Below are 14,546 nucleotides of genomic sequence, written 5' to 3'. Positions count from 1 at the left end.
CACTAGATATGAGATCCTGCTGTATATTGAGATTTTGGGGGAACAGACTGTCTGTGCTCCACTGCAAAGGCCAGCTGTGTAATCTTCATCACACTTGATTTTAAAATCTTCCAAAAAGCATTGCCTGTTAACACATCCCTTAACTTGAAAAGCCATTGTATACTAGGACAGTGCCATGAGGTGCACAGACAGCCAGTCCATGCTGTGGAGCACAGACAGCCTGTTCCCCCTCAGCGCACCATCTCAATGTATAGCAGGGTCTCATATCCACTTTGTTCTCTCCTCACTCATGGTTACCAAATACTACCACAATAAAAATTACTCTGCAGAAAAAAATAATGGAAAATATTAAATTTAGGACACAAACTGATAAAAACAAAGGGACCAGTGACGCATGAGAGGAAAGTGTTTCCAAGAGGGGAGTTGTGTGTTTTGTTTGGAAGTTTTATGGTTCTAAAAAATCTCCAAGAACAATTTATTGTAAAAAGGTAACCATTACTGCAACCATGAGAGAGGAGGGAACAGGGAGCAGCTAAATACAGTACATAAAACTAATAAGATTTGTCTGCAAGTTCCAGAGAAAAACATTAGAGATTGTTAGTATGAACAAAAACCTTATATAACAAGCTGCATAATTAGCTACAGATAATAATTGTCATTGTACATAAATTTGACTGTAAATTATATATATATATATATATATATATATATATATATATATATATATATATATATATATATATATATATATATATATATATATATATATATATATATATATATTGGCATTATACAAAAAAATCCAGGTTGTCAATTTACAGATAGTTACTGACTACCTGTATAGTTTTGTAAAATAAAATTGAAAAAAAAAAAGAGGAAAATTATTGCAGCAGTATTTTGACTTCTTTGTAATAAAAAGAGATCAGTAATACTGGAGGGGCTCTTGATGCCTGTCTTTATTTCTAAAAGTCAGTCTGTGGACCACCCTGAGCCTATTAGGCATGGAAGGGGAGTTTACTTATCCAGGATCACTCCTTCTTTTGAAGCAGCTGATTACAGGCCTGTCCTTCCTTCAGGCTTTAGTTACAGTGTGTCCCTGGTACATACATAAATACATTAAAAAAACCTTTCAATTTACAAATAAGATTCATAATTTTGACTTTATATGACACTTCTAAAGCGATTGTTGCTTCATATTTAATCATTTTTCTGGTGAATCTACATTGCACAGGTGACACACAGCTGAATTAGAACTCCTCTCACACTTCAGTTAAATTCAGCCAATACACCATCAGGATCAGGTAAAACATGCTAAATTAAGTTAAGTGTAACTTCATTGTGCCCCAGCTGCTGCCTGGTATCACCCGTCGTGTCTAAAAGCAGGTTTCTGCAGAGAAGTAGGGACTGTAATCCTTTAAGAGGATCAGGTCTGAGGTCCAGGGGGAAGGGATAAAGGATCCACTAACTGTCTATAGTAGCCTGCACATGGCATTTCTGTCATCTTGACAGATTGGACATGTGTCATTTTGAAGCGTGCTGAGGTTTTAAACATGCCGGGGAAGTTTTTGTGCCTTTTTATGAGGAACATGCAGTGATGGAGGAGAAACCTGTGAGCGAGGGTTGGAGAAATTTTCTGAGGACGACTGAAGGGAGGAGGAGTTAAGGTTAGTCTTTGGTAATGGTGTTACACACAATAAAAGTCACTGGGTCAGAACTAAACCAATATTAGCGCTATTGCAACATTGGATCAGTTTTAAACTGTACCAATGGATAGGAACCACTCTTTTATTGAACCAGTTATTCACCTAAAATTGATATGGTGTGGTTTTAAACTTAAACTCATGTTACTTATGTTTTCTAAACTTGTTTTTTCTTCGTTATTTTAAATGTTTTCAACCTGTGAACAAGTTTTGAGAGACACATTCAGAGCTAACACATAATGATTAAAACATCTGCCATCTTTATTTGACAACTTTCTCTATTTAGACTTGAAATATCTTGATGTATCTTCAGTTTGGTTTTATTTCATATCACTACTATGCCGACACATTTTCTCTTTCAATTTATACATTGACACTGTTGAACACCTAGATATACACAAAGTACATTACATTGTCTGTAAAGCTGATGTAAAACATTAAAATACTGGTTATCAGGGATTAAAAAAAAATCGATCAAAGTAGGAGGTACTCAACGTGTGTTTGAATATTTTAAAACAAGTCATGTGACCAAAATGCTAGCTGACAAAAATATCCTTAACTACGGGGCAACACAACATGTTTGCAATGGTAAACTCAGACAGTTAATGAAGTATTCAGAAGCAGAAACCACCTGGAGCAAGAAAGATAAAAAAGAAAAAAAACCAAGCTTAAAAATTGTGAAAGATAGGGTCTGCAGAAATTTGTGTTATTTATCAGTTAACACGTGGGAGAGACTCGCGAGCCGTGCACCAAACTTTGCATGTTAGCACAAGCTCATCACGGGTATTTGACACATACCTGGTTAGCAGAAAGCTAACTCACGTAGCTCTTCATTCTGTGCTGCTCCCCAAGTTCCCAAAAGCGAGTGAAAGTCAAGTCAAGCTTCACCTTTGTTTAGTAAAAAAGCTTTATGTGTTTCGTGTATCGTTTCATTTTGAAAACACCAACATACAGGCTGGGGAGAGGGTTTGAGACAGACACAGACACTGACACACATGTATAGAAGCTCATAAAAGGCTTTTAGACCAGATTTTCTGATTTAAGTTCTATTTGTTGTATGAATTATAAAGAAAATCATACTAAAAAAAAGGATAACGCACCATTCCAGTCTAACTTTATTTATAAACTCCACCTGAAAACATCAAAAGTAAGCAGCTTGGGATAGCATCTTCCACTCGCTAATCGACACGCAGTCACTTGCGTACTGGGCACGCTGTGATTGGCTGACTTCACCATGCTAACTCTGTGTCAAACATCAACATACAGGCAAAGGAGAGGGGTTGAGGCAGACAAAGACACCGACAGACACACATATAGAGGCCCAGAGGTGACGATTAGGCAGGATTTTCCTGTAAAAGTTGACATTTTATTTTTTTAGGAAAATCCTGCAGACTCTACCTTTAAAGCTCCAGTGTGAAATCTCTTTATGTTAATTTTAGCACCCCCTGAAGGAAAATCCTTAGCTGTAATGTTTTGGCTGATTTTGTCCTCTACAAGTGCTTCTCACAGGAGCTTTTTGTCTAAAAGCCTCTAAGAGACCGTGATGTCTCCATTAGGACGGTTTTTGTGGCTGAATATTAAACCTTGATGACAAAAAAACAGTTCAAAGTTATGAGGCTGACTTCACTCCTCTCATCTCACAGAGACGGACAGCCATGCCTGTGCCGGCGGTGATCTGCAGCCTGATTGGCTGGTTCTGTCTCTACCTGGCGTTCTGCTGGATGTTCTCTCACAGAGGGCCCGAGTGGAACTGTCGGCTGGTCACTCTGACTCACGGGGTCGTCATCGTGCTGCTGACGGCGTACGTCGTCTTCATAGACGGGCCCTGGCCCCTCACACACGCAGGTCAGTGGGAGAAAAGGAAGCACAGGAACCAGACTTACTTACATTACTTACCTACTTACTTTAATACTCAGGTACTTAAGTACTTTACTCACTTACTTAAGTCTCCAACATAAAGAAACTCAAAACATAGTGAATGCTGATTTTCAACACCAGTCTCCACACTGCAAAAAACTGAAATCTGATCAAGTGTTTTTGTCTTTTTTTAAGTAGAAATTGTCTTATGATACTCGATATGAGCCACTTTCAACTTATCAATCCAGAAAAATGTCTTGTTTCAAGTTATCATAATTCAAAAATGAGGTTTGAATCACTTGTAACCAGTAGAGGTAGACCGATATATCGGCCGGCCGATATATCGGGCCGATATTTGGACATTTGTCTCTATCGGCCATCGGCCGTGTTTTCTTTTAAAAAGCAGATTTTTGATCTGTTGTATAAAATGACGCAATTTTTGATCAGGCACTAAAAAGATGAGCACCTCAAACTTGTGGAACCACTTGGATACATTACATACTTTAGTTCAAATTATATTAATAAGTTTAAATTTCTTTTTTGACATTTTAAGAAGAGTGTGAATGTTTACTACTGCTTGTTACATTGTGTGTTTACTCAGACAAAATATTTCATTGTTTTGAAAGCTGAATAAATGTTCAGAGGACTGGACACGACTTGTTGTAATAGATTTCTTTTAGTTGCTCAGAAATTGCTGCGTTTCACAAAAATGTGATAAATATATATTTATTTAACAATCGGCCTGAATATCAAATTGGAAAAATCGGCTATGCATATCGGCATCGGCTGCCCAAATTTGGAAAGCATCGGCATCGGCATCGGCCCCCAAAAAACCCATATCGGTCGACCTCTAGTAACCAGTAAAATAATCTGCCAATGGAACAAGAAAAAATTGCTTGAAAATTTCCTTGAGACTAGAATAATGTCTTAATACAAGTAACTTTTCTCTTGTTCCATTGGCAGATTTTTTTCTGGTTACGAGCAATTCAGACCTCATTTTTGTCTGTAAATAACTTTAAACAAGACATGTTTCTGGATTGGACATGTGAATTTGGCTCATATTGAGTCTAAAAAGGAATTTTCTACTGAAAATAAGACAAAAACACTTGATAAGATTTCAGTTTTTGCAGTGCATTTGTAGTTGTCCTTACTTTTTCAGGATCAGTTGGAACCAGTTTATCTGGAACCTGAACTTTGTCTTTGAACAGGGAGTAATTTTCCAGAAATAGATCTCTCCATGTGGGAACATTTGGTTTTGAACACAACAGAGCACCATGCCACAGGAAAATCAAAATGTTACATCCCAATATGAAGACAGAGGGTCTCAGGGCGCTAGAAAGGCTTTAGTTGAGGGAAAAGGTTCATAACGGTTGGCTAGCGTAGACAAAAGAAAAGGTATATTGGTTATGGCATAAACATTTATAGCACATTAAGTAGTGATGATCCTGAAGAAAATCAAACAATATGCGCACATTTGTCACTTTACACTGCAAAAAAAAAGAAATCTTATCAAGTATTTTTGTCTTGATAAAGAAAAAAAGAAAAAAGTTACTTGTATTAAGACATTATTCTAGTTTTAAGCAAATTTTCAAGCATTTTTTTCTTGTTCCATTGGCAGATTTTTCTTACTTGTTACCATAGACTGTAAAAAAAAAAATGGACGTCATCTTGCTCGGCTCGAAGTGAGGTCTCCACAAAAACTGCTCCCCCTGGTGGCTGGCTGCAGTACAGGTCAAAAAATCAGACTCTCCAGTCATTCCAGATGGGCTGTGGTCAAACTTTAAAAAATTAATACACCTGGTAGAAATGTTTCTCACGTCTGATTGTTGTGGTGATTTGAAGATATCATTTGGCTGCCTTGTATTCAAGTCCTCTTCTTTCTGAAAAGTTTCGTTTTCATTAGTTATTAGAGGTTCAAAACAAGGTTTTACGTCACGTTTAACGATGATTGACAGCTGCTGTTCTCTTGTATTTTTTCGGGGATTGTAAAATATGTCAGGAGGTAGAGTCAAGAAGTGAATAGACTCTTGACAGAAAAAAAATAATTATCATTTTTGTCACCCAGCTCCACTCAGATTTTCCCAGAATCCCTCACAGTCTCTATATACAGTCTATGCTTGTTGCAGCAATTCAGACTTCATTTTTGTCTTCAAACAACTTAAAACAAGACATTTTTCTGGACTGATAAGTTGAATGTGGCTCATATCCACTATCCATATTCAATAAGACAATTTTTACTTAAAATAAGACAAAAACACTTGATAAGATTTCAGTTTTTTAGGGGCTCTTGAGAAATGATGATGCTGATAATAAGCAGCAATGTGCAGCATGTGTCAGGATTTTACCACTTTGAGTTTTCATTTCTAATCATCATAACTCAAAACATATTGAATTGTCTCAATACATATAATTTTCTTTTTATTTGAGCTACACTAAAATTCTGTATTAGTGAAGAAACAGGTGATAAAATAATTTGGCACCATGTTTACACCAACAAACCTTAAAAGGATCAGAGACTCAAAAATAAGCAGATTGTGACTAAATCAGTGGCAGATCCATGAGGTGGTCAGGGGTGGACGCATCCCCCCTTTAATCTGATTGGTTGCCTCAGAATCCTGACTAATGATGAGTTAAGAGCCCTGTCAGAGGTGGGGCTTATACCTAATCATCCAGGCCTGTTTTTGTTGGAGCTTTTTTGCATCGAATGTAAGAATTTCTTTTTCCCGACTGCTTCCTTCCAGGCACAGAAAACACGCAGCTGCAGACCCTCTCCTTGGCTGTCTGTCTGGGTTACTTCTTCTTCGACATGGGCTGGTGTGTCTGTAACCGCACCGAGGGTCCCGTCATGCTGGCACACCACGCTGCGAGCATCGTGGGCATCCTCCTGGCTCTGCTCATGGGGGAGTCGGGGTGTGAGACCTGTGGAGTCATCTTCGGCAGTGAGATCACCAACCCTCTGCTGCAGAGCCGCTGGTTCCTCCGACAGGTGGGCCTGTACGACAGTCTGCTCGGTGACGCCGTGGATCTACTCTTCATCTTTCTGTTCGCCACGGTGCGCGTGGGAGTGGGCACGGCCATGTTTTACTGTGAGATCACTTCTCCCAGGACTTCCCTCATCATGAAACTGGGCGGCGTGGTCATGTACGGCCTTGCCTGGGTGTTCATGGTGGACATTGCCAAGTTTGGCTACAAGAAAAGTAAGGCCAAGTACAAAAGGTGGCGAGAGAAGCACAAACTGAAAGAAACGGACGCACAGAGACTTAGTGAACATTCAGACAAGTGACAGCAGATCTGAGCTCACAATCCTCACAGGGATAAAGTCTTGCAGCGTTCCTCTGTTGCCTCCTGTTGGTTTGGAGTTTGAGGTTTGATGTTCAGTAAAGCAGAAGCTAACACCGCCTGTGTCACTGATGCTGCTGCCATAATGTATAAATAAAATAAACGCCAGGTCTGCAACAAAAACATAAATCGTTTTGGGATCACGATTTCTTAGCCATACTTCACTGACTTTACCTCAATCTATAAAACCTGATTTCACTTATATCTTTTTTTCACATGCATAGGTATCAACGATTACTAGCTGAGGTTAGAGTAGAGTATAGAAACAGTTAAAAAGAAAAAAGGAAAGTTTTGTGGTAGAGCTTTAAGAGGAGATGTGAATAAATGCTGCGAGTTAACTGTTGATTGGTTGTTGATGTCCAGTGTGTCTTGATTACCCTGATTTTATATCCAGTATCTGTCGTGAAGGCATTACTAAACTGTGATTGAATATCAGAAGATACCAATGAGGAACTGAGTGTAGTTTGGTGTTTTGAAAATGGTTCAGCATTGGGTCAGGAAATCTCTGATGTTGGAAGGTTTTTTTTGACGGTTTGTCTTTGTTTTGGATTGTTGAACTAAAAATACAGGATAATTTGCTTAAAATCAAGCATCTTTTTCCACTCTGAGTTGATAAGAGTACTGAAAGCTAAAGAAATGTGACTTTTTGGTAGATTCAGGTTGATTCAAAATTTGTGATTAATTTGCAATTATTCGCAAGTTAACTATGGACTATCATGAGATCAATCGCGAGATAACTATGAGCCATCATGTGATTTCTCGCAAATTAATTAACCACGAGTAAACTATGGAAAATCATGCGATAAATCGTGAGTTAACTATGGGCAATCCTGTGATGGATCCCGAGCTAACTTTGGGCAATTCTGCATTTAATTGCAAGTTTTCTAGAGGAAATCATGCAATAAATCCAGCGTTAACTACGGGCAATCATGCAATTTATCACGAGTAAACTTTGTGCAATCATGCGTCTAATTACGCGTTCACTACAGAAAATCATGTGATTAATCGCAAGTTTACAACGGACAATCACGCAATTAATCGTGAGTTAACTATAGACAATCAAGCGATTAATCGTGAGATAACTAAGGACAATCACTCGATTAATCGTGACATAACTAAGGGCAATCACTCGATTAATTGTGAGATAACTATGGGGAAACATGTGATTAATCGCAAGCTAACTACGGAAAATCACGCGATTTGTCGTGAGTAAACTGTAGACAATCTCGCGATTAATCCCGAGTTCACTATGGACAATCATGTGATTTATCCCGAGTCTACTACGGACAATCAAGCGATTAATCGTGAGTTAACTATGGACAATCAAGTGATTAATCGTCAGTTAACTATGGACAATCAAGTGATTAATCGTCAGTTAACTATGGACAATCAAGTGATTTATCCTCAGTTAACTATGGACAATCAAGTGATTTATCCTCAGTTAACTATGGACAATCATGTGATTTATCCCGAGTCTACTACGGACAATCAAGCGATTAATCGTGAGTTAACTATGAACAATCATGTGATTTATCGTCAGTTAACTATGAACAATCATGTGATTTATCGTGAGTTAACTATGGACAATCAAGCCATTAATCGTCAGTTAACTATGGACAATCATGTGATTTATCGTGAGTTAACTATGGACAATCATGTGATTTATCGTCAGTTAACTATGGACAATCAAGCGATTTATCGTCAGTTAACTATGGACAATCATGTGATTTATCGTGAGTTAACTATGGACAATCATGTGATTTATCGTGAGTTAACTATGGACAATCAAGCGATTTATCGTCAGTTAACTATGGACAATCATGTGATTTATCGTGAGTTAACTATGGACAATCATGTGATTTATCGTGAGTTAACTATGGACAATCAAGTGATTTATCGTGAGTTAACTATGGACAATCATGTGATTAATCGTCAGTTAACTATGGACAATCATGCGATTAATCGTGATTTAAATATGGACAATCAGGTGGTTAATCGTGATTTAACTATGGACAATCAAGCGATTTATCGTGAGTTAACTATGGACAATCACACAATTTATCGTGAGTTGAATATGGACAATCATGCGATTAATCGTGATTTAAATATGGACAATCACGCGATTAATCGTGGTTTAACTATGGACAATCAAGCGATTTATCGTCAGCTAACTATGGACAATCATGTGATTAATCGTGAGTTAACTACGGACATTCCTATGAATTATCATGATTACACCTCTTATGTTTTTCCCCAATGTCTATATTTTAACAAAGTTGAGAAAATATCAGCCTTTTCTCATTAAATTAAATCAGGTTTCCTCTCAACCTTCCTCTTATCAGTTGTGAAGATGCCCCTGCAAGAAGTTGAACAAAAAAAAATATAGCTGTGTAACGCTTCTACTTAACTAACACTGAAACAAAATGAAAATACACTTTAAAAAGAAAAACAACAACTTAAAGTGTCATTCTTGTTAAACCTAAGCTCTAAAGAAATGTGTTGCTCACAAAAAGTCAATAAAGAAGTTACCAAGATTAAAAATAGTGATCTAATAAACTCTGAATACAACAGATCCATACTCTGTGTCTATTTAACCCTTTTTAATTAGTTAATGTTAAAATATTACATGATTTCATTTTTTAAAAAACAAACACAGACCTTTGATACACAGTCATAACTGGACTTTAAATTCCTTTACAATAAAATCAGTCCATGAAATCCTTCAGGTTTGAATCTTGGTCGATGTTTTTTTATTTTGTGAGACCTCGTGGCGTCTCTGCAGTCTGCGGCCGGTGAATGTTTGAGTCTTCGGAGTCAAACCGTTAAAGTGAATCTTTGTAGCTTGTGCTGTAAAAAAAACAACAGGCTGTATACATAAGAGGTCTGTGGCAAAAATAAATACGACCCTGAAGAAAACGTTATCATGTTCAAAGAGAGTTAAGATAAAGATTTTAGTGAGTGATGATGAACAAAGAGGTGAAAATGGCACTCAGGTTAGTTTTTCTTTAAAGCCAGCTGAAGTAAAAAAGAAAAAAGAAAAACCTATTCAACATTTAGCAAATCTAGAAACACTGTGCTGTGTACTCTTGTAGTAAACAGGTGTGGTGTATTCAGCAGTGGCACGTAATGGAAATCATTTTTTATCTCATCGTGCTAAAACAAAGAAACAAAATGATCCTCCTCGCTTCATTTGAGCAGTGAAACACTTCTTTCAACGCAGAAATCTGATGATGTAATCAGAAATTATCCAATTTACATTTGTCTGTTTGTGCTACTGTGACTGTGCTACATTCAGGCGCTGCAGGAAACTTGAAAACTTTTCTTATACAGCTTTTAACAACTTCATTGTCTTATTTTCTGAGACAAAAACTAAGACGTTGACACATTTTGGTTGAAAACTTGTGGGCAGTTCCAAAATAAGCTTGATCAGCTGGGACAAGAAATAAGATTTTGTCCAACAAACCCACAACTGTTTATAAATTGTAATATCTATGTCACTGATTCTCAAAGTAGGGGTCAATATTGATTATAACAGTGTGCAGTATCAGTGGAAAAGCATATGAACTAACAGGGATCTCTTACACAAATTAAATCAGCAATTTTTTCCCAGTACACTGGAAAAAAATGAAATCTTATCAAGTGTTTTTGTCTCATTTTCAGTAGAAAATGTCTTTTTAGACTTAATATGAGCCACATTCACCTGAGCAGTCCAGAAAAATGTCTTATTTCAAGTTATTTAAAGTTACTTGCATTAAGACATTATCCTAGTTTTAAGAAAAAATATTCTTGTTCCATTGGCAGATTTTTTTTTAACTTGTTACAAGTAATTCAGACCTAATTTTTGTCTTTAAACAACTTGAAACACAACATTTTTCTGGACTGATGAGTTGAATGAAGCTCATATTAAGTGAAATAAGACAACTTTTACTTACAATAAGACAAAAACACTTAATAAAATTTCATTTTTTTGCAGTGTACCTCCGCCGAGCTTAGTTTTGAGTCATGGGATCAACTCTGATATGATGGTGACGTTTAGAAAATAAATTACTTTGAAAGTAAAATTGTAGCCTAATTCCATTTTTGCAAAGTACTTCTTAGTTCATTTTAACACAGTATTAATATTATCAATAATCAATGTTTCTATAATAAGGGGGTCCTTGGGAAACCATCACACTTAAAAGTGGTCAGTGGTTAAAAAAAAAAGGAGAACTCCTGATCTATGTGCCAGAAGAATTGGTTTGTTCAAAGTTCATGCTTTTGCTATCGCTGCGATATCCTTGTGCAAACCTCAAAGCTGGATTTGAGCACTGCAAAAAAACTGAAATCTTATCAAGTGTTTTGTCTTATTTGAAGTAAAAATTGTCTTATTACACTTGAAATGAGACACATTCACCCGATCAGTCCAGAAAAAATGTCTTTTTTAAAAGTTATTTAAAGACAAAAACACCTGATAAGATTTCAGTTTTTGCAGTGTAATTCAGGTAGTTTCTTTTACACTCCAAAAACTGAAATTATATTAAGTGTTTTTTTTCTTATTTTTAGTAGAAAAAGTCTTTTTAGGCTTAATATGAGCCACATTCACCTGACCAGTCCAGAAAAATGTCTTGTTTCAAGCTATTTAAAGACAAAAATGAGGTCTGAATTGCTTGTAACACGTAAAAAAATAATCTGCCAATGGAACAAGAGACATTTGCTAGAAAATTTGTTCTAAATGTCAATAATGTCTTAATATGAGTGACTTTTCTTATTCCATTGGCAGATTGTTTTTTACTTGTTACGAGAAATTCAGACCTCATTTTTATCTTTAAATAACTTGAAACAAGACATTTTTCTGGACTGATCAGTTGAATGTGGCTCATATTAAGTCCACAAAGACATTTACTACTGAAAATAAGACAAAAACACTTGATAAGAATTCAGTTTTTGCAGTGTTATTTAGGTAGTTTATTAAACTGCAAAAAAACTTAAATCTTATTAGGTGTTTTTGTCTAATTTTAAGAAGAAAAAGTCCTTAATACTCAATATGAACCACATTCAGCTGATCAGTCAAGAAAAAAATGAAAATTTGTTTGAAACTAGAATAATGTCTTAATACAAGTAACTTTTTCTTTTGTTCCATTGGCAGATTTTGTTTACTTGTTACAGTAAGTCAGACCTCATTTTGTCTTTGAATAACTTGAAACAAGACATTTTTCTGGACTGACCAGGTGAATGTGGCTCATATTAAGACTAAAAAGACATTTTCTACTGAAAATAAGACAAAAACACTTGATAAGATTTCAGTTTTTCTGGTGAGAGAAGTCATACTAGCTTAGCAAACAGTAGCATGGAGAGAACAGCCAGCAAAGTTATGTCCAAGGCCCAAAAAGTGCCTAAAAACTCTTCAGAGAGCTAAAAATACTTTATGTCTGGAAATTGATTCAAGAAGTGGTTAGCCTAGCTTAGCATAGAGACTGGTTTTTGACTATAACAGCTGGCCCAGTTGTTGTGAGGTTAAAAAATTGCTGAAAGATTAAAAATATCTTTGCAAAGACAAAATATATTTGTGGTTTTATGCAGAACTTATTGCTAACACGACTTCTTCACATGGAATATGATGCATCAGTTAGCATGTGCTAATAACCAGTGAGTGAAACCTCCTCTGAACCATTTCTGTTTTCTTTGTATCAATGTGTTAAGCTAGGCTAAAGACAATCCACACAGAACAAACAGCTTGGATATAAAAGAACTTTCTGGGGATTTTACAGCCTCTTGAATTATTTCTGTGAATGTTACAGATCCTGGAAACATGATAACGGGTTCAGTGCTGTTAAAAAAAGTGTGTTCATCGAGTGAGGCTAGTGTTTCCTTTGTTTAGCGCTGCAGAACTGAACGTCCGGCCTACAGCAGTGAGTCCTGAACACGTCAATCCGTCCTCTTCACGCTCCGAGTCTTTCTGCTCAGTCTTCATGCTCCTATGCTGCACAACCCGTCCACGTCCACGACGCAACTCCAGTGTTTACGATAATTTATGCATTCATTGAAAACATCGTTAGAGCCAAAAAGGTTTCCACAGTTTCTCACCTCTGAGGGGTTCAGAGTTCATAGAGGAGCAGTCCTAACAGTAACGATAAAACCTTCACACGCCTGAAATGATCAGACACTCAGCCTCCACCAGTGGAAAATAACCCAGAAGAAACTGAACAGAAACATCCAGCCGAGCTCACAGGAGGTCCTTCATCACTGAATCCCGTCTGTCAAACCTTTAAAAGAGAGTCAAACAGTTCATGTTCAAAGAATCACTTCAGCTTCAGCATGTTGACTGAAAGACTGAGAGAAACTCACCGTTGTTTTCTTCTGAGTCCGTCGCCGGGTCACCGTGTGTTTGTCTCAGCTCGTTGTACTTCATCTCCACCTCCTGGTAGAAAAGTGTACAAACAAAACTCAGCAAGAGTCACAAAACTACATTTGGTCTGTGCAGAGGCTACTGGTATAAAACTAAAGCTCAGAACATTCTGTAGAAACTCAACAAATCTCACAGCTGACGTCTTTAAATGAATGTATTCATTATGATCAGTGTTGGGAAGAACAGCATCAAAAGTAACGGCATTACTAATGGCATAACTTTTTCCAGAGATGGGTAATATATTAATTACTATTTCAAAAGTTATAACCCTGTTTCCATTACCGACATTGGAGGAGCTGCAAATAAAATGTGGGAATAAGCATCAGACGCACGAGTAATGATGAGAACAATAATGTTTCTTTAACAAAGAGCTGATGCCAAAGTCAACTTTTCATCAACAAATCTCACACAGATACCTGTGTGTGTCTGTGTAACCTGCAGTCAGAGAGGATCTCATGCAACGTCTTTGGAACAAACCAACTCCAGGGAGGGGGAGGGTTCTTTTTGAGGTTCGAATGTAAGACACAAGTAGCTGACTTGTTTTGACTTGAGAAATATCAGAGATGACAGGAGCAGACTTAAAGATAAAGGGTTAATCTGGAGAAATTACAAGTATGGATTGATATTAAAAGGCAGGGGGATCCCTCCTAAACCAGGAGAGTTGTGAGGTCTATCAGACCTGGATCACTCAGACAGACACAGGACAGCAAGTGTTGAGTGGTCTGTGGGATTAAAACTGGTGTTTTCAGGATGGAAGTAAAAAGACGCTATTTCATCGCCATAGATGGAAAAGGCAAGAATCAGACGTGTGTACATTATGTCCTAAAGCAAAACCTGCTCAAAAACTGACTTACTTTGCAAAACTGAAGTTTTTTTTTTTTGAAAAAGTAACACAGTAATTACTTTCCCTGGAAACAAATTACATTTATGACACATAAATTCAGTAACGAATTCAATCAAGTTTTGGGAAAGTAACAAGTAACTAAATACTTTTTTAAAGTTATCAGCCCAGGGGTAGCCAACCAGTCAGAGACCAAGAGCCACAAAAATGACCGTGGTACTACAAAGAGCCGCATTACACACAAAGTTTAACAAACACACTTTATCTCACACATAAGCGAAATGACAAAAAATGAAAATAAATACATTTCCAGTTTTCAAAGCGAGATTTGTTGTGTTTGTGTGTTTCAATTTTTCTATCTATCTATCTATCTATCTATCTATCTATCTATCTATCTATCTATCTATCTATCTATCTATCTATC

The 14,546-nt window shown here is 36.9% G+C and overlaps 2 protein-coding genes across 2 annotated transcripts in view; one reads left to right on the top strand and one right to left on the bottom strand.

The window, feature by feature from the left end:
* The first annotated feature begins 3,355 nt into the window (after positions 1 to 3,355).
* tlcd5b (TLC domain containing 5b) lies at positions 3,356 to 6,840 on the top strand. Its single transcript, XM_074672361.1, has 2 exons — positions 3,356 to 3,545; positions 6,299 to 6,840. Exons 1-2 carry the CDS (start codon positions 3,356 to 3,358, stop codon positions 6,838 to 6,840), a joined length of 732 nt encoding a protein of 243 aa, XP_074528462.1.
* Positions 6,841 to 12,003: 5,163 nt separating this feature from the next.
* The window catches only part of arhgef12b (Rho guanine nucleotide exchange factor (GEF) 12b), a 47,584-nt gene continuing 45,041 nt past the window's right edge, over positions 12,004 to 14,546 (bottom strand). Inside the window, exons 37-38 of the mRNA XM_074672692.1 lie at positions 13,221 to 13,293; positions 12,004 to 13,138 (exon numbers count right to left, since the gene is read on the bottom strand). Coding sequence (XP_074528793.1) covers positions 13,116 to 13,138; positions 13,221 to 13,293 — 96 coding nt within the window. The 3' untranslated portion in view covers positions 12,004 to 13,115. The remainder of the gene's footprint in view (positions 13,139 to 13,220; positions 13,294 to 14,546) is intronic.

Source organism: Halichoeres trimaculatus, unplaced genomic scaffold (genome assembly GCF_033239565.1).
Source record: "Halichoeres trimaculatus isolate MK-OKI-2021-1 unplaced genomic scaffold, fHalTri1.1 fHalTri1_scaffold_6, whole genome shotgun sequence".
Classification (NCBI taxonomy): domain Eukaryota; kingdom Metazoa; phylum Chordata; class Actinopteri; order Labriformes; family Labridae; genus Halichoeres; species Halichoeres trimaculatus.
The sequence above is the reverse complement of the archived record's forward strand: the minus strand, read 5'-3'. Positions and strand labels throughout refer to the sequence as shown.

Coding starts and splice junctions, on each gene's coding strand:
- tlcd5b (XM_074672361.1), top strand. CDS start 3,356: ATGCCTGTGCCGGCGGTGATCTGCAGCCTGATTGGCTGGTTCTGTCTC. Junction 3,546..6,298: donor CTGGCCCCTCACACACGCAG/GTCAGTGGGAGA, acceptor GCTTCCTTCCAG/GCACAGAAAACACGCAGCTG.